General features: G+C 43.4%; 1 protein-coding gene across 1 annotated transcript; it reads left to right on the forward strand.

The window, feature by feature from the left end:
• The first annotated feature begins 2430 nt into the window (after window positions 1-2430).
• Window positions 2431-25856, forward strand: PCP4L1 (Purkinje cell protein 4 like 1). The gene is made up of 3 exons (XM_059067690.2): window positions 2431-2681; window positions 24057-24111; window positions 24728-25856. Exons 1-3 carry the CDS (start codon window positions 2673-2675, stop codon window positions 24868-24870), a joined length of 207 nt encoding a protein of 68 aa, XP_058923673.1. The 5' UTR covers window positions 2431-2672; the 3' UTR covers window positions 24871-25856.
• Window positions 25857-26518: the final 662 nt, after the last annotated feature.

The raw sequence follows: 26518 nt of genomic DNA on the forward strand, positions 1-26518 counted from the left end.
CATTTGTCTAAATTTTACCCTTCCTTTATCCAACCCAAATCCCATTTTCTCCAGGAAGCTTTTGACTCTTTCAGTCCTAGACAATGTCTTTCTTCTTAGACCTATACTATTTATTGTTATACAACTTACTGTTGTAGCATACTTGGGCATTTAATCACCTATGGCAGGGATCAGCAGTTTATGGCCTGTAAGCCAAATCTGGCCTGCTGCCTGTCTTTGCACAGTCTGTGAACTAAGAATGGTTTTTACATTAAAAATGTAAAAGAAGAAAAAGAATATTTCACAGTACATGAAAATTATATGAAATTCACATGTTAGTGTCCACAAATAAAGTTTTATTAGAATATAGCCACACCTATTTTGTTTAGATATTGTCTCTGACTGCTTTCAAGCTATAATGGGAGGATCAAGTAGTTTAACTATAGGGCCTACAAAGCCTAAAATATTTACTCTCTGGCTGTTACAGAAAAAGCTTGCTAACCTCTGATCTAGGATCTTGAATTCTCTCTATAATCTTTGCATCACTGTTCAAGAACTTTGGAGAGGTCTGATTCACTAAAGACAATCTTTTCAAGGCTAATTAGCTGTTCCTTAGACAGGTGGGGGAAGCCAGAGAGTAGGCTGCATACAGTAAGTAGGAGCTAGCTAGCCTACTTAGAATTTAGTAACTTAGGCAACCAGATTCCCAATGGAAAGTGAGAGTCAGAAGATCCCAGGTAAATGGGGGAAAAGATGTGATCTTTTCCATCTTCTCTGTTTCCAAAGTGGCAGAGAAAATGTAAACACACAGAGGGTCTAGCTAGAGAAAGGGTATTTGAGGTCTTATCTGAATCTGGTTGTTGAGAAGGGATCAGTGGTTGCTGGCTGAGACAAGCTCAGCTATTAATGACTCAGTTATTACAGGCCGTGAAAGAAACTATCAAAAGAGTGTAACAGCTAAAGCTGAAAGTGTTTGGCTTTGCCTGACTGAAGCTTTAAGTAGGCTAAAAGGTTTTACAATGCCTAGAAGTATCACAGGCAAGAGCATTTAAAGGATTTCTTTAAAGTAGAAATGAAAGCTAGATATTTAGGAATAGCAGTTGAAGTTATCAGAAAGTTCCTGACTTCTACCTAGGTGTTCTATTTTTTTTCATCTTGCTCTAATCATATTTTTTTCTTAAAACTTATACAACATAGTGATTATTTAGTAAAGTTCCATCTTATTGAAAAATAATCATATAGATTGGACTGTGGGCTTCATCTTTCACATCTGCTCCCTACATCTGGGCAGAATCCACTTGCTAGTTTTGGTACTCAAACATATACCACCAAATAGGTTCCTACCTGAATTGCAGGAAGAAAAAACCTAGACTCTAGGAGATAGGACTTGCATATTGAAATCTATTTTAATGGCAACAATAGGTGCAAGGTCATAACGTGTGTGGGTGTCTCCCTTTTTTTTTTTTTTTTTTTGTGGTACGCGTGCCTCTCACTGTTGTGGCCTCTCGCGTTGCGGATCACAGGCTCTGGCTCTGGACGCACAGACTCAGTGGCCATGGCTCACGGGCCCAGCCTCTCCGCGGCATGTGGGATCTTCCCAGACCAGGGCACGAACTCACGTCCCCTGCGTCGGCAGGCGGATTCGCAACCACTGCGCCACCAGGGAAGCCCTCTCATTTTTAAAATAACTTCACCACCACAGTGGAGCACAGTGGAGGGCACATTGTCAGACTGAGACTGAATGAGTAAACAGTCGTAAATTAACTTTTGGGGGGAGCTCATTACCTATTCAAGTAGACGCTAGGGGACCATCATTTTGTTGGAGAAGGGTTTTTCACATTATGTGGGAGGTAGAATTGATGAATCTTAAAATGTCTTTCAACTCCTTAGATCTGTGATCTTCCAAATCAAACAGGCACTTCAAAATTTCCCTGTTCTTTGCCACAGAATACCGTCCCCTTGCATCTCTCTGTCCCTCTTTTGCTCTCTCTGTCCCTCTCTGTCTCTATCTCTCCCTCTCCTTCCCTTCTTCCTTTCTGCCCTTCTCTTATTCAGACTGCCATCCTATTACTAAATCTTAATCTGTAACATCTCTTGGCTTTTACCCTTTCATTCAGTTTCCTGCTTTACATGCACCCTCTTGATCTCCTTCCAGCTCTTCTTTCTTCACTTTCTCAAACTCACACACTCCTTCCCTCCCTCTCTCTCTCCTTCCTTCGTGTACTACTCCTTCCTCTCCTTCCTTCTTTGCTCCCCCTGCTTCATTTCCATCTTCTCATCCCCCGACGGTCTCCCCCTCCTTCCCGCTCTCTGTCTTACCCTAGTTTGGAAATGCAGCAGACCTCTGAACCTGCCACCATTGGATGCCAGGGGCTGTCACTCTGCGGCAGGAAGAGCTCCTATTGGTCGGGCTGGAGGCTGGTAAGGAGCTGACTATAAAAGGTGGGGCCGGCGGAGGCTAGCGGAGCGGCTCTGACAGGACAGGGTCTGAAGGGGACTCACGGCAGGGAGCTGAGCGCCCGGAGCTGGGGTACGGGCACTGGAGCAGCGGCTCTCCGCACTAACTCTCCTCGCCTCGTCAGCGGGGCCCCTGCCTCAGAGCCCGGCAACTCGCGGCCGTCGCCCGTGCAGCCTGAGTGCCCCTTGTCTCCCCTGCACGTGTCGCGCCCCGCGCGCCCCGTCTGGCCGCCGCGATGAGCGAGGTGAGAGGCGCTGCCCGGCCCTGCCGCTGCGGACTAGGGCTGCGGCGCGGGGAGGCCGCGGCTCGGGGTCCCAGGGCTGCGAGGGAGGGTGCTGCAGCCCAGAGCCTCTGGGAATCCTCCCGTGATGCCCCCTGCCTCTCTGGGAAAGCTCCCACCTTGGAGTGCTGGGGAGCGATTGGAAGAGGGGAAGCTTTAAGTTCCCTGACTGTCGGTGGAGATTTAGGGGGACTGGAATCGATTGTAGAATGGAGGGCTGAGATCTCAGGTCGTAAGTTTTATCCTCAGGATACTGCCCTCTGCATAGGTCTTACTGCTCCGAGTTTACTAGGGCTTCCCTTCACTCCCCAGACTTCTGAGAAAAACATTAGCTTCTGTCTTCCCTCTCATAAGGGCTGTATTGCTTTTACACTCCTTATGTAGCATTCAACAGAGAACTCCAGCCCTTGCCCCCTGGGGTGGCCTCTTCGCCCCTTTTAGGAAGGTGGTATCGTACCCTCCACTCATTCAATCAAGAACCAACCGTTGGAGGGACCATTTTGATATTCAGAAGCCTTGTAGTTGGGGCCTGTCTGGCTCCTGGGGAGATGTCCCCTTCAAGAATAGACCTCCTTCTGCAGTGCTTGTTACACCCTGAGTCTCCACAGGGTCCGTGGTCATCCGAGCCAGACCCAGTCCATTAACTGTGATTTCGTCTATTCAAAGAACACTGTCCATCCGTGGGGGTCAAAGCAGAGACTGGGAAAGACCTCTCCCATTGTTTGACTGTATTTGTAGGCATCCAGAGACAAGGATCTTCCTTTGTAAGTGAAGTCAGTATGGGCAGTGACATCACAGGCTTGCTCTCTGCAACCCCTTTCCTAGTACCCAGGGTCTTGTGTTAAATCCAACGTCTCCGCTATATGCCAGATCCCAGCTCTGCTGCTTACTAGCTATGTGGCCTTAGGCAAGTTTACTAAACCTTTCTCTGCTTCAGTGTTTTATCTGCAAAATGGGGGTAATACTGGTCATTCTAACGATTAAATGAGATAATATATGCCAAGTACTGAGAACAGTACCTGGCAGAGAGTAGGCACTCATTGTATGTTAGATATTGTTATTATCTCCCTCTCTCTTTTAAAATTAAAAAAATTTTTATTTTAGAGTATTTCAGAAAACTAGCATGAGAAGTGTCAAGGATACAAGGTTAGTGAAGGGGTAGGACCCTGTAGCCGAGGTCTCAGTTTAGATCTTCATCTTTGGTAGGAACTCTGCTGGCTCCTACCAAAAGCCCTGGCCCAGGGAGCCAATTAGCGCCAACTACTATGTTTTGGTTGCCATGTCCACTAAGTTTATCCTGGAAAATTCAGCTACTCTGGGGGCTGCAGATGAACTAAAGTGGTTTCCTGTCCCTCAGATAGTTGTGACTGTGACCACAGCAGCCTTTCAGAAAGTAAGAAAAGGAAAAAAAGATTCAATCTTCTTTCCTTTTGCTTCTTTCAGCCCTAATATGAGAAGAGAGGTTTTCTTTGCCCTCTTTTCACTGAGGTCTAGAGTTCAATGCCCCCCTAGTGTTTCTAAATCTGAAAGTTGCAATTCAAGCCATCCCCTGGAGGTTTGTGATCTGAAGTCTATGCCAACATGAAGATGTGTGGTTAGCCTGTGCTTTTTAGGGGACGTGCACAGCCTCTCTGTAGGATACACTACAGGGGCTGGGATTTAGGGTGATATTTGGTGGAGTTACAAAGCTGTCACAAAGCAGTGTCAAGAAAAATAATTTGGTGTTTGAGGGGAAAGTCAAGTCTTGACTTAGCAGCTGTACTTGACTAGCCTCAATCAGGAACTCATTAGAACGATGAGAGTGGGATCCTTGGATGGGAAGTAACTGACAGTGTCTGCAGGGCTGCCTCGCCTCCCAGGCTGTCAGAGTGAACTGGTCCTAACTAGCAATTTAGCTGTCGAAGCTCCCTCCTAATACAGAGCTGAGCCTGGCTTCAGGGATGAGTATTTATAAAATCCAGAAGCAGCCACCTGGGCTTACACAGAGATCAGCTGTCTCTGAACCAGATCCCCAAAGGGACCTCTGCTTCCCTAGAGGCCAGACCCAGCCTGTTTTCTTCCTCTTGTAAAAACTGTGAAGAAAAGTGGAAGTGTTGCCCAGAGCTCTGAAGCTCTAGGGAGACTCCAAACTTCTTTATTTCTCTCAGCCCAGCCCCAGGGGTCTCCTCTTTCAGGCTGGAGCCCTAGCCCAGGAAAGCCCTGTGCACTCTGAATCTTATGTAAGCTTCACCTCCCCCACCTGCTTATTGTCTTGCTTCAGTGAAACTGCATGAAATGAGAGAATTTGGGATCCCTTTAAGAGATTCCCATTTCAAATGAAGAACAAAAATTGGGAAGGGGGTCTCCAGACCTAGAGGAAAAGTGTAGGGTCCTGGTGACGCTGCTGGGGAGGGTCTCTGGTTATACTTTCCCTTCCTGGCTCTTTGCTGTCACTCAGTACTGCAGCAGAGCATTTCCCTGTGAGTGTGTGTGTTCGTGTGCAGAGGAGCTGCAGCGGCTCATCTCCAGCTTGTCTGCATTCACAGCTGCAGGCAGGACTTGATTGCTGTGAATCACAGTCTATTTCTTATAGTTTAATAACTTTTTGCTAGTTTCGGTGAAGAATGGGGATAGGAGATGCATTCAGTCCATGAGAGCTCTTTCCTGTAATCCCTTGTCCTATGGTGTAGCTGGCGGCTTAAAGCACACTTGCAAGTTCTTCTGTGATCCTGTTGCACTTCTCAACTGTAAAAAGCCCAGCTGGAGGAATCCCTTGGCCTAGCAGTCATTCTGCTGAAATGGGGGTTATGGATGACTGGTAACTAGTTCCATGGTATCTGCCCCATAGTGTCTGTCCCCAAGCTGGTAGGGGATGGAGCAAGGGACAGATCAATTAGAAACCTCACTAGAACCAGTACTCCCTCCTTTATTATTCTGCTTGCTGTCCTCCTAGGTAATAGGAATTGGATATCACACTTTGGGGATCACATTCTCCTTCCTGTGCATATCTGCCTGAATCTACAACCTCCTCCACAATGGAAGTTTGGTCAGAGTGACATCATTCTGTTACGTCTTCTGTGAACAATTTGTTGGGGAACCTGGTAGGGACTTAGAGGAGATCCAAGTTTCTCTCTTTCTCTCTCATTGGTATTTTATTATGACGATGATTATGTTGGACATATAAAACAGAAGAGCTTGATATTAGAAAGCCTTCCACCTCTGGAAATATCTGTCTTCTGAAGTAAGAGGAACAATTTGGTTCTAGAACTTGCTCATCCCTTTCTTAGTCACCAATCCAGGTTGTTGGCTTTAACTGCTTGAGCAGGAGACTCTGGCTGATAAAAGTGGATGACTTAGTCATCCTGTGACCTGGGAATATAGACGAGTCTTCTTCCTAAGCTGCAGCTGTGATCAGTAACACCTTAGAATGTCAAGTCTCTATAGGGACAGGCACCCTTAAGTATTGTGGCTGGAGTCCGAATATGCAAACCTGATGTGTCTTTCATGTCTGTCCATGGAGAATCTTAACTGATAACAGTGATGGAGATATAGGGCTGCAAAGGCAGAGGAGGAAGTAGGATCAGGTCCATCAAGACAAGTCACTACCTTGTCTTTTCAAGGTAGTGGTTCTATGAATGCTTCCCCCTGTTTTCTTTCTGTTTTTCTATAGTTTCAAATTGTCTTTCATGAGTCTATGTTATAATGGAAAAAAATAAGCTTAGTTTTGCAAAAGTCTTTCTATCTAGAAGAAATACAGATTTTTTTTTTTACCAAAAAAATCTCAAATAATATAGCAAAACATTTTAGCGATATAATTTCAGATTTGTCAAGGAACCCTTAAGATCATCTGGTCCAATCTTCTCATTTTACAGATGAGGAAACTGAGGCCCAAACCTTATCTAAGTTTACACAGTATTAGAACCAACACTGGGCCATAGAACTGCTGCCTTCTTATCCCCAAAGAACTTTCCCTAAGACTCTTTTAACATGTGACTCCAGTGATAGAATGGTTTAATTTACATGCAACTTTGAAGGAATATATTACAAATACTTTCTATAGGAGATCTAAGCACTGTGATTTAATTAATCCTGAGCAAGAGGATAGAGAGAGAGGAGAGACCAACGCAGGATGATATGTACCAACAAGGTAAATTTTGGTAGAATACTAGACAGGGTAAGCACTATTCTTCCTTATGCAAGATGCCTAGTCACCTTACAAGTGGGTGCAATGCTGCTGGTGGGAATGCAAATTGATACAGCCACTATGGAGAACCGTATGGAGGTTCCTTAAAAAACTACAAATAGAACTACCACATGACCCCGCAATCCCACTACTGGGCATATACCCTGAGAAAACCATAATTCAAAAAGAGTCATGTACCAAAATGTTCATTGCAGCTCTATTTACAATAGCCAGGACATGGAAGCAACCTAAGTGTCCATCAACAGATGAATGGATAAAGAAGATGTGGCACATATATACAATGGAATATTACTAAGGCATAAAAAGAAATGAAACTGAGTTATTTGTAATGAGGTGGATAGACCTGGAGTCTGGCATACAGAGTGAAGTAAGTCAGAAGGAGAAAAACAAATACTGTATGCTAACACATATATATGGAATCTAAGAAAAAAAATGTCATGAAGAGCCTAGGGATAGGATGGGAATAAAACACAGATCTACTAAAGCCTGGACTTGAGGATATGTGGAGGGGGAAGGGTAAGCTGGGACGAAGTGAGAGAGTGGCATGGACATATATACACTACCAAACCTAGGGAGGATATGTAGTGGGAAGCAACCACATAGCACAGGGAGAGCATAGCACAGGGAGATCAGCTCGGTGCTTTGTGACCACCTAGAGGGGTGGGATAGGGAGGGTGGGAGGGAGGGAGACGCAAGAGGGAAGAGATATGGGAACATATGTATATGTATAACTGATTTACTTTGTTGTAAAGCAGAAACTAACACACCATTGTAGAACAGTTATACTGCAATAAAGATGTTTAAAAAAAAGTGTGGGCAATGAATGTGCTGAAGTGGAGTAGGTAAGTTAATAGGAGTGTAGGTAGGGGGAAGTCTGGAGGTCCTCTTTTCATGCATTCTTAGTTTCTGGTGTCCATCACTGATTTCTATAACTGCAAAGCAACAAGGACCAGAAGAAGAGGTTTTCTTTCAGAAAAGAAAGGAATGAGCAATTCTCTTAACTCTAAAGTATTTGACTTGGAGGATCCAGTGCAGAAAACAGGTATCTAAGTAAAATTGCTGTACCTGATAATCAAACAGGCGCTGAACATTTACTCCTCCTTCATTTGGCCACTTGACTTCCCAAGAGAGTGCAAAGGCTTTGGGAGAATAAATCTAGAAGAGGGAAAGAAGAACACATTACTCTAGCAAAGTAAGTGATGAATACTAAGTGTATGATTTTCTAAATCTGTACTCCAGACCTACTGCTCAAAGTGACTTGCCCCAGAATTGTTTTACCTGCAAGAGTAAGCCAAGTAAGAAGCAGATCCCAAACCACTTTTTCTAAGAAATCTGCACCCCTGCAGGTGCCTAGACCTTATCACATTCTCCTCCCTGAAGCCTGATTATTGTTTAATTCCAGGCTGATGCCGGAAGGCAGGCCCACCTAGGTTTCCCAACCCCCCATCCAGGGAGAAGAGGTGCCATTTACCCTTCTGTTGTCCTTGGTGCTGCCTCCCTCCCACACAAACCCCTCCAGCTGAGTGTTTGCTATGTAGGCTGTGGTGGGATTAATACGTTCATTTTGGGACAATAACGCCATGGGAGGGATGCACCCTGAAGATTACAGTAATAAATTATGCTTTGGCACTACTCTCTCTCCCCCACCCCCTACCCTCAGTATGGGGTGAAGGCACAGTTCCAAGCTGTGTGCAGATCACCATGAATAACTACTCATTAAATTGTGGCAGCCCATGCTGGGGGGAAATGGGCGGGGGCTGTTGACTCACTGCATACCATGAGCTGGCATAGCCAAAGAATTCTGCCTGACTCCAGTGAGGGGTACTGCTATTTCAGGAAACAGGGGTGGGATGACTGAGGGGGGAAGGACAGACCAGGGGGCTTGGGAGCTCAGACTGCTTAGGTTCTATTCCTGTCTCTAAGGTATTTGGGTTATATTCCATGCATTAGGAAACATTAGGAAAAGAATGTGTGTCTGTAGAACCTGAAGTAAGGATTCCCAGTTCTTTTTCTGTTATTATCTTGAGGGTGACCTTGAGCAAGTCTTTCTGAAGCTGTTTGAGGACTGCAGCTGGTTGCTGCACTGAAAGAATTGAAACAGTTCCAACAGTGCTCTAAAAACAGCAGCCCAGGGTCTTTCAGGGGCACCAGGGGATCCCAAAGTCCTCTCTAAGGATCTTTAGCAATGAACTTCATTTATCATTGGGGAGAACATGTCAGCAGGGATAAAGGGTCCCTGGGGGGCTGAAGTCTCTTTGTCACTACTTGAAAGCAGATGCACTAACTCCTGTCTCCCTTCTCTTTCTGCATCTCTAAAGCAAGCAGGGAGCTTACAAGGCCTAGGATTTATTTCAATACTAAGGCAAGAAAGGGGTCTTTGGGGCTCATATTTAGGATTTTTAGGATTCAGGCCCTTTTTAGTTTTCCCTGCCCTGGACTATAGGACAGGATTCTGAGTCCTTCTGCTTTTTCTTCTGAGTTAAGTGATTCTAACAGTACTATAATGTGTATATGATGTGTTTTCATTTGCCAAGCATCCAAGCTATATCATGCAAAAGCAGAGTATATGTGGTCCAGATACAATGAGGTGCTCCTTTGTTCCTGTCTGTTGCTGCTGTTAACAACCTATGATAACTCTTTAAAGACCCCAGTGGGATGAGGAGTATGGGGATATCTGGGTAGTTTACCTTTCCCATGGTTAGTTCTAAATTGCTGCTTGGAACAGAGAGGGTGACACTATCTTGCCTCTTCGCGTGACAATGGTTGCTGTGGCAACACGATTAAAGATGAAAGAGACAAAGAAAGGAAGAAATGCAGCCCAAGAAGGGGGCAGGGCGAGTAGGGCCTAGAGTTATAGGGTACCTATTCCCCAATAGTGACAGCTATAGGGAAAAAGCACCTAAGTCGCTACCACTTTGACTATTTTAGGTGCTTTGCCAATACTAACAAACTATCCTTCTGAGGCAAGGAATGGATTTACACAGTCACCTTTCTGATACAAAGGATTGATTGAGGAAATATGGTCTATTTGCTCCTGAGCACTAATCATCTTCTCCCTGTGGTCTACAAAAAAAAAAAAAAAAAAAAAAAAAAGATAGGGTGTGTTTGTGTCTAAGTGTTCTTTGCAATGAAACATGAACATTAATGGAGGTGCTGTATTGGAGGTCCTCTCTGGTACACCTCTGACCTGGGAGTAGTTCCAGGAGGCTCCAGGGTTACAGACATGGGAGCTGCTATACAGAATACAATTTCTGCCCAAGTAGACTATTTTTGGGCACTTTACCAAAGGTTTAGAGCTTTTGTCAGCATTTCTGGGGACAGACATTGGGAATACAGGGAGATTGTGATTTCCAGGGTTGGTTTAGAGTAAAAAGAGAACAGTTATGCAACTCCTTTGGTAGCAGAATAATCCTCAAGGGCCCTTAGAGCCATCCCAGGTATTCCCTTCCTCCTTCAGTCCCACTTAGTGAAGATATACTCTGTGGCAGCTCTACTCTTTGATTCCAGGCCTTGAGCCAGGCAACACCCCAGTAACTTGACCTATTCTTATATTCAATCCAGAGTTACATTACTTCAAAATAATAACTATTTATTTTGATATATGCTAGGTATTTTGCATACATTTTTTCTAGTTCTTTTCACCTTTTAGGATAGATATGTTTTCTCTTCTGCAGATGAGATGTCTGAGCACAGCAAGGCTAATTGATTTACCCAATGTCACACAGCTAGGAATGGGAGACCTGGCATAGTCAATGCAGATCCAGGATATGAACTCGGATCTGTCTAACTCCACCTAATATGACATATTGCTTCCACCAGGAATTTGAAGCGTGAGAAAATTTTAATTCACATAAACAAATATCTACTGAGTACCTACTATGTGCAAGACATAGGTTGCAGTTACTACAAGTGATATACAAATAAATGGACCGTGCTTTCAAGGAAATGGACTCTGGTGGGGTGGTGAAGTTGGGGAAGGGGACGTAAGACAAATAAACAATAACTATAATACAGGTAACATGAAATACACTCCTAAACAAATTCTTCCCCTTCATCCTCAGCTGTTTTTCCCCTTCATCCTCAGCTGTTTTTTAGGCACATCTACTGAAGTGAGGAAAAGCAATGACCTGGCTTCACAATCTCTGAACCAGCTACAGAATGAGGCCCTCAGCTATCTGAAAACAAATTAGACTCAGAAATCGTGGTGAGGTGGCAAATAAAGCAGAGTAGGAGCTCCCTTCATTTGTTCAACATATACTGATTGTATATCGTGCTAGACCCTGGGACTACAGGAGTAAGATAGACACTGCTCCTACCCTCGTAGCGAGTTCCTCATAGGCACTCGCACAGAAATGGAGGAGACAGACATTAAATATCTAATCAATAAATTATTATTTAATTACATTAGTAACAAGTACTACTAAGGAGAAATACCAGGTGCTGTGAAAACTTATGAGGGTCCTAGCCTAGTCTAGGGAGCTAAGAAGGAGCCCTTAAGGAGAGCTCTGAAGGATAAATAGGAATTAACTAGGTAAAAGGGGAGCAGGGGTAAGAGAACCATGTGCCAAGGTCCTGAGGTGAGAAGGAACAGAGATGAGGTTACCGAGGTAATCAGAGGCGGCATAATGTAAGGCCTTTTAGACTGTGTTAAGAATTTTCTTCTAAAAAAAAAGAATTTTGGGGCTTCCCTGGTGGCGCAGTGGTTGGGAGTCCACCTGCCGATGCAGGGGACACGGGTTCGTGCCCCGGTCCGGGAAGATCCCACATGCCGTGGAGCGGCTGGGCCTGTGAGCCATGGCCGCTGAGCCTGCATGTCCGGAGCCTGTGCTCCGCAATGGGAGAGGCCACAACAGTGAGAGGCCCGTGTACCGCAAAAAAAAAAAAAAAAAAAAAAAAAAGAATTTTCTTCTTTTATCCTAAGAGCATCAGTAACCACTTGGGCTATTACCGTGGTCCACATAAGAAACAACTGTGTTAGGATGGTGGAAGTGAATGGATTAAGAGATATTTGGGAAATAAAGTTAATAGGACTTAATATTGAATTGAATATGCAGTGTGAAGGAAAGAAAGGTGTCAAGAACAATTTCTAGGTTTGTGGCTTGTACAACTGGATGAAATGGGGAATACTTGCAGAGGACTAGGTTGGGTAGGTAGGATTATGAATTTAGTTTGAGACACAAAGAGTTTGGGGTTCCCACAGAACATCCAAGTGGAGATGTTTTAAAGCTCAGAGGAGATTTCTGGGATAGAGGTATGCAGTCTGCCCTCTGCATCCACAGGTTCCACCAACAGCGGATTGAATTTCTGAATCTGAGGATGCAGAACCCATGGGTACTGGAGGGCAGACTGTACTGTGCCACTTTATGTAAGGGACTTGAGCATCTGTGGATTTTGGTATCCCTGGGGATTCTAAAACCAATCCCTCTTGGATACCAAGGGACAGCTCTACATTTGAGCCGTCAATGGCATTCTGTGCTGTTCAGTATGGTAGCCACTAACCACATGTAGCTATTTAGCTTATTAGTTATTAACAAATTATTAACTTATTAAATAAATTTATAAATTTTATTCCTCAGTTGCACTAGCCACATTTCAAAATGCTCAATAGCCCCATGTGCTTAGGGGATGCCATATATTGGACAGCACAGATACAAAACATTTCCATCACTGCAAAAAGTTCTTTTGCAGGGGTCTGCAAACTTTTTATGTAATGGGCCGGGTAGCAAGTATTTTTGGCTTTGTGGGCCCTGTGACCTCTGTTGCAGTTACTCAACTCTGCTATTGTGGTGCAAAAGCAGCCACAGACAATATGCAAACAATGGGCATGGCTGTGTTCCACTAAAACTTAATTTAGGAAAACAGGCCGTAGACCAGATTTGGCAGTGAGCAGCAGATTGCTGACCACTGTTCTATTGGATGGTGCTGTATAAATGATAACTGAAGTCATAGGTGCAGATAAGATCATCTAGGAAAAGAGAACAGAAGGAAGCCTAGCCCTAAACCTCAAGAGCCCTCAATACTTAAATGTTGACAGAAGTATCCAGAAAGATAGGAGAAAAACCAGGAAAAACTGTGATGTCCCAGGAGCCAAGGAAAGAATATGTGTCAAGAAAGGTGAAATGATTAAGAGTATTGAACACTTCAAGAGGTCAAGCCAAGTGGAGCTGAAACTTTTGCATTTGATTTCTTATCATAGAGCACATTGGTTTTCTAAAGAGGCATTTCAGTGGAGTAGGAGTAGAAGCTAGGTTGAAGTGGGTTGGAGAGTGTGTGGGAGGTGAGGAAATGGAGACAGTTAGTGTTCTGAGAAGTCCAACTATGAAAAGAAAAGAAACGTGGGAGACCCTGGCCCCCACCCCTTCCCCAGTCACCTTTCTACTCTATCTTTCTAACTGCTCCTTCTCAGTCTTTGTTAGCTTCTTGACCTCTCTTAACCTTTTTCCCCTTAAAAAATAACTTATTATTTAATAACTTATTACGTGACTTGTATAACTTAATAAGTTAATAAGGTATAGCTTACATGCAGTAAAATGTATTTTATCCGGATATAGTTCTGTGAATTTTGACAAACATATACATCATGTAACTGTCACCACAATCAAGATATACAGCAGTTCCATCATCCCCAAATTCCCCCGTTTTCCTTTATAATCACCCCTCCCATGACCTCAGCCCTTAGCAGCCACTGATCCGTCTGCTGTACCTATAGTTTTGACTTTACAAAATATGTCATATAATTGGAATCATACAGTATACGTGTATCCTTTCGGGTCTGGCTTCTTTCACTTAGCATAATGCCTTTGAAGTTCATCCATATCGTTGTATCTATCAGTAAGTAGTTCATTCCTTCTTTAATTGTTGAGTAGTATTACATTTTATGGATGTATTACAATTTGTTTACTCATTCCTCAGTTGAGGGACATTTGGTTCTTTCCAGTTTTTGGTGATTGCAGGTAAAGCCGTTATAAACGTTCACTTGCAAGTTTATGTGTAGACGTACGTTTTAATTTCACTTGAGTAAATACCTAGGAGTAGGATTGCTGGGTTGTATGAAAAATGTACACTTAAGAAACTTCCACACAAGCTGTTCCATCTTACATTCCCACCAGCAATGTCTGAGAGCTCCAGATACTCTGTATCTTTGCCAGCACATCGTATAGTCATTAAAAAAAAACCAACAAAAACACGTGTGTGTATGCATGCGTGCATGCGCGCACACACACGCACACACACACACACACAACCCCCCCAAAACAACAAAAACAAAAAACATTCTAATAGCTGTATAATGATATCTAATTGTGGTTTTAATTCAAATTTCCCAAATGACTAATGATATATATTTTTTCATGTGCTTATTTGCCATCCATGTATCTTCTTTGGTGAAGTGTCCAAATATCTTGCTCCTTTTTACAAACTGTATTCATACTATTGAGATTTGAAAGTTCTTTATATATACAGCAGACTTGTATATATACTGGATACAAGTCCTTTATCAGATTTGTGATTTGCAAATATTTTCTTCCAGTCTGTAGTTTGTCTCTTCATTCTCTTAGGAGTGTCTTTCAAAGAGCAGTTTTTAATTTTGATGAAGTCCAATTTATAATTTTTTTTTTTATGGATTGTGCTTTTGGTGTATCTAAGAAATCTTTGCCTACCCCAAGGTTGCAAAAATATTTTTCCCCTGTATTTTCTTCTAGAAGTTTTATAGTTTTAGGTTTTATATCCATTTCAAGTTAATTTTTGTATAGGGTGCAAGATAAAGATTGAGGGTTTTTTGCATGACTATCCAATTGTTCCAGCACTATTTTGAAAGGACCACCCTAACATTTTATTTATTTATTTATTTTTATAGATCTTTATTGGAGTATAATTGCTTCACAATACTGTATTAGTTTATGTTGTACAACAAAGTGAATCAGCCATATGAATACATATATCCCCATATCCCCTCCCTCTTGAGCCTCCCTCCCACCCTCCCTATCCCACCCCTCTAGGTTGTCGCAAAGCACTGAACTGATCTCCCTGTGCTATTCTGCTACTTCCCACTAGCTATCTATTTTACATTTGGTAATGTATATATGTCGATGCTACCCTCACTTCGCCCCAGCTTCCCCTTCCCCTTCCCCCCATGTCCTCAAGTCCATTCTCTATGTCTACGTCTTTATTCCTGCCCTGCCACTAGGTTCATCAGTACCATTTTTTTTAGATTCCATAATATATGCGTTAATATACGGTATTTGTTTTTGTCTTTCTGACTTACTTCAGTCTGTATGACAGACTCTAGGTCCATCCACCTCACTACAAATAACTTAATTTCATTTCTCTTTATGGCTGAGTAATATTCCATTATATGTATGTGCCACATCTTTATCCATTCATCTGTCAGTGGACATTTAGGTTGCTTCCATGTCCTGGCTATTGTAAATAGTGCTGCAATGAACACTGTGGTACATGTCTCTTTTTGAATTATGGTTTTCTCAAGGTACATGCCCAGTAGTGAGATTGCTGGGTCGTATGGTAGTTCTATTTTTAGTTTTTAAGGAACCTCCATACTGTTCTCCATAGTGATTGTATCAATGTATATTCCCAGCGTAGTGCAGGAGGGTTCCCTTTTCACCACACCCTTTCCAGCATTTACTGTTTGTAGATTTTTTTGATAATGGCCATTCTGACAGGTGTGAGGTGATACCTCATTGTAGTTTTGATTTCCATTTCTCTAATAATTAGTGAGGTTGAGCATCTTTTCATGTGCCTCTTGGCCATCTGTATGTCTAGTTTGGTGAAATGTCTATTTAGGTCTTCTGTCAATTTTTAAAATGGGCTGTTTGTTTTTTTGATATTGAGCTCCATGAGCTGTTTGTATATTTTGGAGATTAATCCTTTGTCCATTGTTTCATTTGCAAATATTTTCTACCATTCTGAGGGTTGTCTTTTTGTCTTATTTATGGTTTCCTTTGCTGTGCAAAAGATTTTAAGTTTAATTAGATCCCATTTGTTTTTTTCTGTTTTTATTTTCATTACTCTAGGAGGTGGGTCAAAAAAGATCTTGCTGTGGTTTACGTCAAAGAGTGTTCTTCCTATGTCTTCCTCTAAGAATTTTATAGTGTCTGATCTTACATTTAGTTCTTTAATCCATTTGGAGTTTATTTTTGTGTATGGTATTAGGGAGTGTTCTAATTTCATTCTTTTACATGTAGCTGTCCAGTTTTCCCAGCACCACTTATTGAAGAAGCTGTCTTTTCTCCACTGTATGTTCTTGCCTCTTTTGTCATATATTAGGTGACCATATGCACGTGGGTCTATCTCTGGGCTTTCTATCCTGTACCATTAATCTATATTTCTGTTTTTGTGCCAGTACCATACTGTCTGGATTACTGTAGCTTTGTAGTATAGTTCGAAGTTGTGGAGCCTGATTCCTCCAGCTCCGTTTTTCTTTCTCAAGATTGCTTTGACTATGTGGGGTTTTTTGTGTTTCCATACGAATTGTAAAATTTTTTGTTCTAATTCTGTGAAGAATGTCATTGGTAGTTTGATAGGGATTGCATTGAATCTGTAGATTGCTTTGGGTAGTATAGTCATTTTCACAATATTGATTCTTCCAGTCCAAGAACATGGTATATTTCTCCATCTGTTCACCCTAAACTTTTAATATTGGGGTTCCTCAAGGCTTGGTCCTAGACCCACTTCTTTTCACTCTAGTTGTGGTTGAAGAAGGAATTCAGATTGAGGAAGGCTTTTTTTGTTTTTTGTTTTTTGTTTTTCGGTTTTAAAGAAAGGAAGAGGTTTTATTTATAAGCAAGTCAAGAGAATTGATTATGAAGATTCCTGAGGAGGAGAAAAGGGGAATGGGATCTAAAGTTCAAATGGAAGGACAAGACATCATCTGAATGCTGATAAATGCCCTGGAAGGAGGTGTGGGGGTCAGGAAAGGGAGGATATTGTTGTGTCATATCCCTCTCTGGAGTCTCTCAAGGTCTGAGGACAAAAGACCCCTAAGCCAGCAGACCTCTCCTTTTCCTCCTTCCACACTGGAAGGGAGAGTCCACAACTTTGAACTGCAGAGGAAACAAAAATATACTCATGGGGAATTGGCAGCTACTGCCAAGATGATGGAATGGAACATTGGAGCATATCAGGCCCAGAGGTGAGGAGAAAAAGAATACAGGAAGGTAGGCAGGGAAAGAAACTAGGGCCCTATAGGGGAAGGCAAGAGTTGATGGGCCTCATAGTTGCTAAGTACATGTTAAGAAGTAAGAAACATTTAGTCCTGTGTAGGCAGTGAGGTTGAACTGAACCAAGCTTCAACTCACTAGAAACTTGGAATAACGGGCTTAAATGTAAGCAAGAGAGTCATTTGAAATGGAAACCAATAGGATGATCCTGCACATGGAATTCTCAGAATCTGAAAGGCTAGCATCTGGCCCTGAGAGTGAAAAACACACACACAGGCTATGGCTAACCCCCAGGGGTCAGCCCGGTATGTGTCAGGAGGCCCACTGGGCAAACATCAAGATGAAAGCCAGAATCAGCATGGCTAGCTCAACTAGTAGAGCAGGAATCTGAGTCAGTAAGCAAGGTCTGGGATCAGGTTCTCAAATTACAAGTAAGCTTTCCCCATATTGGGAGGATAGGACCCTCTAGAGTGTATATAAATAAAATGTTGGGGACTATGGATTGAGAGACTGGTCCTTGAATACAGCTGCCTAACTGTGGGAATGGAAGGAAATCATGACCTCTAGGACTTTCCTTCTTACCTAGGGATTGCTCTGCTGTGTGGGAGAACTTGTCTATTTAAATCAGTTTCACACCGGACATCCTTCTCATGTGGTATGTATGTACCACATGCATACACATGCTTACGCCTTTGGCTGGAGACTGGGATACAGCATAGCATAATGTTCAAGAGGGTGGACTCTGGAGTCAGACCACCTTGGTTCAAATCCTGGCTTTGCTACTTAGCTATATGACCTTAGGCAAGTTAATTAACCTCTTCTGGCCCTTAGTTTTCTTATCTGTAAAGTGAGACTAGTAACAATACCTATCTTATAGGGCTGTTGTAAGAATTCAACGTGTTAAAGTACTTAGAAAAGTGACTGGCACAAAGTAAGTATTATATCAATATATATGATTATTAATAAGATGAGGCGGGGGGGCATTCTAAAGTCCTTGATTTCTTCCAGTTCCCCTAGATGGGTCCCATAAGGAAAAGGAAGGATTTGCTAAACCATTTCACTGTTGTTATTTCTGGTCAAAGAGCTCAGTATTGAAAGAAGTAGAAGAGCACCTGAGAGTTTCCAGTAATGAGAGAAATTAGAATGAGAAGCTAGAATGAGAGGCTGAGAGAGTGCGGCTGAGAAACGCTCATCTGTCACAGCTCTTGTGGGTGAGCACTGATCCTCTGGAGTTGTGAGTTTTTGTAAGAGACACTCTTACAGCACATGTAGTTTCTGGTTCATACAGAGTGGACCTCCGTGCCTCCTTGGTTTACCAAAAATATGGTTAATCTGATGGCTGTCAGATGGATGCACCAGAGGACCTTGATTCATCTAAAATTGCTGAGTTTCTGGAAGACACACAGGAGGCTTGGGGCAGAGACCAGGAACCAGTAAAGGGCTGAGTATGACGTAGAGCGTGGGAGCTAACAACCTGTGATCTAACTGCCCCCACCTCCCACCTCAGAAAATCACTAACCACTAAATCCAGAAATCCACAGTGTTCAGAGTAGCTATTTGAGAACTGGCTGGAGAGGGTACAGGGAGGAGGGGCAGGTTGAAGCCCCACCGTATTACTTTTTAGCAGAAGGTGTGAGAGATTTCAAGGGGCATTGTGAGTAATAGAGGTTTTCTTCTCCTTTACAGAACCCTTTTCTAGTCTCCGTAGTGACCTCTCATAAAGTTAAGCCAAATGGAGCTGAGAACCCTTGGGTGGCTAGACAGCAGCTGAGCCATGGCTCCATTCCAGGGTCAGTAATCTCAGGAGAGACTCAGGAAGGTGACAGCTGGCAGGGTGGAGGGAAAGGGGTGGCAGGTGTGGTTCAGCCCTGACAAATATTCCAGCTTCAAGAATTCTCAAAGTTAGCTGATATGAGAAGGAAGGCAGAGGAAGGAACAGCTACTCAAGGGGAGATGTTTAGAACTGGGGTCCAGAGTTTCCTCCAAAGGAGAGGGATGAAAGAAAAGAATTGGTGGATTAAGGGAACAGGCTTAGAGAGAGAGAGAGGGATAATGGTTAAAGCAAGGATCAGATTCAGGGATTTGCTGGCAATAAAAAAGTAGGATTTGAAGTCAGAGATCATGGGACTATAGAACTTGCCTCTTGACCCGTGACCTTCTTGTCTGGACTATTAACTATTATACTATTACTAAACACCCCATCTATCTCATGCTTTTGCAGTGTGGACAGACCTCTTGTGATGACAGAGTGCCAGTGTGGAAAGCATCACCTAGCTAACTACTGGGTCATTACATTGATCATGTGCCAAAAAATAAAATAAAATAAAATTGACTACAGGAAGATCATGGGAAAAGAAAGAGTAATGAGTGGCCAGTCTCCCAAGAGTCTCAGGAACAACCCTTCCTCTCATGGAAACTTTTTTTTTTTTTGGTCAAAGGAGGACTAGCAGGAATTCCATAGGGTTTGGGGAACACCCTTGTGCATGTTCTTTCAGATTTTTAAATAAAAATGTACATATACATAGATAAGCAATCAATATATTTTACAAAAATTGAACCAAAGCAACTTTTCTTTTTAAATTTAATTATTTTTGGCTGTGTTGGGTCTTCGTTGCTTTCTCTAGTTGTGATGAGCAGGAGCTACTCTTCATTGTGGTGTGCAGGCTTCTCACTGCGGTGGCTTCTCTTGTTGTGGAGCACGGGCTCTAAGGCATGCGGGCTTCAGTAGATGTGGCTCACAGATTCTAGAGCATAGGCTGAGTAGTTGTGGTGCACGGGCTTAGTTGCTCCATGGCATGTGGGATCTTCCCGGACCAGGGATCGAACCCATGTCCCCTGTATTGGAGGGTGTATTCTTAACCACTGCACCACCAGGGAAGTCCCTGGACCATATCAACTTTTAAAAACATTAGAGTAGGGCTTCCCTGGTGGTGCAGTGGTTCAGAATCTGCCTGCCAATGCAAGGGACACAGGTTCGAGCCCTGGCCCAGGAAGATCCCACATGCTGTGGAGCAACTAAGCCTGTGCGCCACAACTACTGAGCCTGTGCTCTAGAGCCCGCAAGCCACAACTACTGAGTCCATGTGCCACAACTACTGAAGCCTGCGCGCCTAGAGCCCATGCTCTGCAACAAGAGAAGCCACGACAATGAGAAGCCCGTGCACCGCAACAAAGAGTAGCCCCCGCTCACCTCAACTAGAGAAAGCCCGTGCACAGCAACAAAGACCCAACACGCCAAAAAAATAAATAAATTTATTAAAAAAAACACATTAGAGCAGAAATTAACAGAACATTATAAATCAACTATACTACAATAAAATTTTTAAAAATAATAAAAAATTAGATAGTTATTTGATAACTGTCTGCTCTCTCCAGTACTTTGCAAGATGCTAGGAATACACAAATAAATCACAAGGCTTGAAAAGGCGGTATAAATGTGACCAATATATCCTTTGAAAATCACACACATCAATAAAGCTGTCTTTGTTTGGCCCCAAATTTTAACATCCAAAAAATGGGATTGTCCATCTACCTAACAATTTTTAAATTTATAATTTATTTTAAAAGACACTTCCCTATCAAATATAGTACTGCATCAGCGTTTTTTATCTTTATTTATTTATTTTTGGCTGCGTTGGGTCTTTCATTGGTGCACATGGGCTTTCTCTAGTTGCGGCGAGCAGGGGCTACCCTTCGTTGTGGTGCGCGGGCTTCTCATTGCAGTGGCTTCTCTCATTTCCAAGCACGGGCTGTAGGCGTGCGGGCTTCAACAGTTGTGGCACATGGGCTCAGTAGTTGTGGCTCGCGGACTCTAGAGCACAGGCTCAGTAGTTGTGGTGCAGGGGCTTAGTTGCTCTGAGGCATGTGAGATCTTCCTAGACCAGGGCTCAAGCCCATGTCCCCTGCCTTGGCAGGTGGATTCTTAACCGCTGTGCCACCAGGGAAGTCCCAGCGTTTTTTATCTTGATAATTTTTATTTTACTTTAAATTATTATTTTCTTCTTATTTCTCCCTAACTTTCTGTTAGAAAAATGTATCAGAGTTGTTCAATGCACATCCATATCTTTTCCAGCTAGATTCAGTAATTGTTAATATATTAGCTTATTTGTGTCAGCATGTGACGGTATTCAATCTTGTGGACATAGCACAGTGGCTAAGAGTGTGGAGTTGGTCTGCCTGTGTCCCAGAGCCAGTTCCACTGTTTTCTAGTAGTGTGGCTTGACCTTGGGCAAGATCTTTAACATCTCTAAGCCTGTTTCCTCAACTATAATATAGGATGACATCTCAGAGATTTCAGAGGATTAAATGGGATAGGGTTTGGCACAAAATAAATGCTCAGGAAGTATTATGTGGATACTTGTCTTATCTCCTCACTCAGCCTGGAAGATAGGGACAATATCTTGACTGGTTTTGCTTTATTTTTAAAAAATTTTTGGCTGCGTTGGGTCTTTGTTGCTGTGCGTGGGCTTTCTCTAGTTGCGGTGATCAGGGGCTACTCTGTTGAGGTGCTTGGGCTTCTCACTGCGGTGGCTTCTCTTGTTGCGGAGCATGGGCTCTAGGCGTGCGGGCTTCAGTAGTTGTGGTGCATGGGCTCAGCAGTTGTGGTGTGCGGGCTTAGTTTCCCCATGGCATGTGGGATCTTAGTTCCCTGACCAGGGATCAAACTGGCGTCCCCTGCATTGCAAGCTGGATTGTTAACCACTGGACCACCAGGGAAGTCCCTTACCTGCAGAATTTGACACAATTAATCACTCTTGTCTCCTTGAAATAGTTTCTTCACATGGCTTCTAAAGTACTATAATCTCTAGACTTTTCTCCTGGCTTCTTCTCAACTTTTCTTATTGATTTTTCTACATTTCTACAACCTCTAATCACCGGAATGCCCCAGGATTTGACCCTTTTCTCCTCTTTATCTGAACTCACTCCCTTGGTGATCTCACCCAGTCTCATGACTTAAATGCCAACCGCATCTTAATAACTGTCTAATTTATATCTCTAGGCAAGAGCCTTCTCTTTAACTCATCTTGAATATCCAACAGCTTATAAAAACATCTCCTGGTAGACAGTGGACTTGAGGATGGGGGGGGCACGGGGGGTGGGAAGCTGGGACAAAGTGAGAGAGTAGCATTGACATATATACACTACCAAATGTAAAATAGCTAATAGGAAGCAGCTGCATAGAACAGGGAGATCAGGTGTTTTGTGACCTCCTGGGGGGTGGGATAGGGAGGGTGGGCAGGAGACACACGAGGGAGGGGATATGGGGATATATGTATACACATAGCTGATTCACTTTGTTATACAGCAGAAACTAACACAACATTGTAAAGCAATTATACTCCAATAAAGATGTTAAAAAAAACACATCTCCTCCTGGATAATTAGGTAGGCAATTTCAAACTTGTCCAAAAACAAGCTTCTGATCCTTTCCCTAATACCTGCTCCTCCTGCCTGTCTTCTTCATTTCAGGAAATGGCAATTTCATTTTTTTTTTTCATTTCCTCAGCCCAAAAACTTTGGAGCTATCCTTGACTTGTCTCACTAGGCCACTTAACCAATAGTCGTAGCTTGAAAATACAGTTGGCCCTCTGTGTCTGAGGGTTCTGCATCTGTGGATTCAACCAACCAAAGACTGAAAATATATATTTTTTTAAATTCCAGAAAGTTTCAAAAAGCAAAACTTGAATTTGCTGCAAGCCAGCAACTATTTGCATAGCGTTTACATTGTATTGACAACTATTTACATAGCCTTTACATTGTATTAGGCATTATAAGTAATCTAGAGATTTTAAAGTATGTGGGAGGATGTGCATAGGCTATATGCAAATACTTGCCAATATACAAATAAATGCCATTTTATATAAGCTACTTGAGCATCTGTGGATTTTGGTATCCTTGGGGGTCCTGGAACCAATCTCCTGTGGAATCTGAGGGACAATTGTATACCTAGAATCAAACCACTTCTCACCACCTCCACTGACACATTTTTGATCCAAGCAACCATCATCTCCTGCCTAGTTTTCTGCAATAATCGCCTAACAGATTTTTCAGCTTCCTCCCTAATGCCCCTTATGTGCAAATTGAAGGTCTCTAATAGCTTCTCATCACCCTTATGATAAAAGTCAAACTCCTTTCTTTTTTTTTTTTTTTTTTTTTTCTGCGGTACGCGGGCCTCAGACTGTTATGGCCCCTCCTGTTGTGGAGCACGCGCAGGCTTAGCGGCCATGGCTCACGGGTCCGGCCGCATGTGGATCTTCCTGGACCAGGGCATGAACCTGTGTCCCCTGCATCGGCAGGCGGACTCTCAACTACTGCACCACCAGGGAAGCCCCTAAAAGTCAAACTCCTTGAAAAGACTCCCAAGGTCCGACAGAGTCTGCCTCCACTCCCAGTTATCTCTGATCTCATCTCCATCTGTCGTTTCTCCTTCCTCCTCCTCTCCACTCCAGCTACGTTGGACTTCTGCTATTCCTCAGACACTCTAGTCAGACTTCCACCCCAGGGCCCTTGAAAGCTCTTACCCACCATCTACAGCCCTTACTCCCTTATCTCCTTCAGCTCTTGGCTCAGATGGCACCTTTCAGAGAGGCTTTTCCTGACCACTCTGTATAAAACTGTATTTCTGCATTCCCACCTGGCAGTCACTACCTCCTGTCCCTGTCTTTTCTCTATAGCACTTATCACCACTTAACATAATAATAATTTTGTTTATTCATTTGTCTATCTATATCCTAGAATGTAAACTCCATGAGGGCAGGTTTTTTTCTGTTTTGTCCTCTACAATTTCCCTAGCACCAATCAATACTCGTTGAATAAATTTTGATGACTTTTCTCCCTCTCTCTGATCTCAAGACCCACTTCTTCAAAAGGGTAAGGGATGTACCTGGTAGTAGGAGGGCTTGAAAATGATCATGGTGAGTCTACGGGGATGGCACCTTAATACTTCTGTGAATATCTAATATTCTGATTTTTCTTTTCCAGCTTAACACCAAAACATCCCCAGCAACCAACCAGGCAGCTGGCCCAGAGGAAAAGGGTAAGTGGGGGTGGGCTAAGCAGTTTGCAGAGCAGGTAGATATAGGGACATGAAGACAAGTAGGGCTGTAAGCCTAGAAGCTCCTAAAGTCAGATGTAACAGGAATAAGAATGTGATAAGGGAAACAAAGCACTAGGTTAGGACTACTATATCTATAAACTTCCTTCCACTTTCTCCTAAGAAGTAAACCTGCTAGAATTTACTCTTTGATTTTAGACACTGGCTCTGGAATGCTTGGAAACAGGTACAGTGATAAGAAGAAACTCATCAAATAATCCCAGACTCTGTCTCAATCAGAACTTTAGGGAAAACGGGAAAGTGAGTGTGTTCTGGGACTCTGAACTGTAGGATTTAGGAGTAAGTGGTGATAGAAAACGTTTGTCATCTTGGTTCAAGGGTTGCAAAGCTCCTGAGTACCTACTATAGCTAATTCTCAGCCTAGGTACCCTGACTCAAGCTTCTGGGAGAGTTATCAGGCATTCCTGGTCCTAGCAAAGATTGGGGGACCTCACGGGGTCCAGCAGAAAGTGGACTTTAACCACTGTATTTGGGGCCTGGGGAAAGGGGCTGGGGCAATTCAGGTTTACTCATTAATGAATCTCTCAACTATCTGCAGGGAGAGCTGGCAATGCCAAGAAGTCTGAGGAGGAGGAGGAGATTGATATTGATCTGACGGCACCAGAAACAGAGAAGGCTGCCCTTGCTATTCAGGGCAAGTTCCGGCGATTCCAGAAAAAGAAAAAAGATCCCAGTTCCTGAATAACCAGCCTTACCCTTCACCTTGCTCCCTTCCCTCCCCTTCTCCACAGCTCTGACTCCCATGTATCTTTGTCTCTTTGTCCCTCAAACTTCTCCTTGAGGCAAGTCCAACCCTTATACATTATTTTCTCTGGCCCCTCAAGCCATCGCAGCCGCAGAGGCACAGGAACACAGGGAAGATGAAGAATTCAACAGGCAGCCACTTGCTTAAGGGTAGAACGTTTTCTCCTTGGGATACAGCTCCTTGATCAGTACCTGTGCCTGCCCTATGAGGTTGAAGAGCAAGAGGATTTGAGGTTGAGAGACGGACCCCTGACAATGTGGGAGGGAGGGAAAAGCCTTCAGAGTAGGGTGCCCGAGGGTGGGGCATATGCCCTGTTCCACTGGTTACTACATTCACACTTCAGGTAGCATTTTTTTTCCCTTCACATCCTTCTCATCAGGACTTCAACTTCCCTCCTATGAGCTAAGCCACAGTGGGGACTGGAGCCTCCCTTTCCCCTGGGCAGACCTAAATCAAGCTGCTCCCATGTTAGTGCATGCTGAGTAGATTAGTTCCAAGGAAGGGAGACTGGGACTGGTAGAGACAAGGAAAAGTTTCCTTCGTCGTCTAGTCTAGAACCGTAAGGGGCAGAAGTGGAAGAGGTTCAAGGGGCCACAGGCAGGGAAATGGGAAGATTTGGGAAGGAAATCGCCAGTTGATTTGGGAAGAAAAGAAAAATGAAGGAGGAGGAGATCTCTAAGGACACAAGTTACTGCTGGTAAAGGTGTACTATATGAAGGATTCTTGGGGCTTTGTTAACCTGCCTACCTCTAACCCCTCATGCCTAGCCACCCCCAGAGGCCACAAAAACCAAGTGACCCTTGTAGTTCCCACCTGCCCCACTGTGGAGTCAGAGCAGAAGTGGAACAGCCACTCTATGTGATTTTAGCATGTTTAATAATCATGAAAACAATAAACAAAATCCTCAGGTGAAGCCATTTGACCTCTACTTCTGTTTTTTCTTGGGAGGAATATGAATATGAACCTGAGCTGGCCTCAGGGAGGGTGGTAGAGCAATGACAAGGATTACATGATGGCTCAAGAAACTAACACAGACCGAAGCCCTCTCCCACCTTCCTTGTCCTCAGCTTGATTCACCACCCACGTTGTCTCTATTTGCTGCTATTTCGACCCCCGGTGCTCCCCTACAAGGGTGCTCATCTCTTTCCCTTTCCCTTTCCAGCGAGCACACGCTTTGTGGATCTGCCTCTGAAAACAAACCTGACCTTCCCTTCCTCCCTCTCCCCGAATGACCTGTGCTAGCTGTCCCTCCTGCATTGTCTTCCTCCCATGACCCTCCTCCCCTCCCACTGTGTTATCAAACTTAGGAGAAGAAGCAGATGACTCCGGGTCAATAGAGAGCACCACTGTCTCGCTGAAGATTTTAAACCATGAATAAAATGATGGCTTATATTGCTGAGAAATGATTTCTATACATTGAAACCAGAAGCCAGATGCTTGAAGGTCAAACAAGGAACACTTTCTCTCCCCCATTCTCCTCACTTCTTAGTACTGATTTAAGAATACAGAAGCTGGAACCATGCAGCAGCTCTGAATAGGAAGCAAGGAACAATATCCCTGGAAGCAAGCTATATTACAAAATTT

The sequence above is a fragment of the Kogia breviceps genome, chromosome 1, assembly GCF_026419965.1.
Source record: "Kogia breviceps isolate mKogBre1 chromosome 1, mKogBre1 haplotype 1, whole genome shotgun sequence".
Lineage (NCBI taxonomy): Eukaryota > Metazoa > Chordata > Mammalia > Artiodactyla > Physeteridae > Kogia > Kogia breviceps.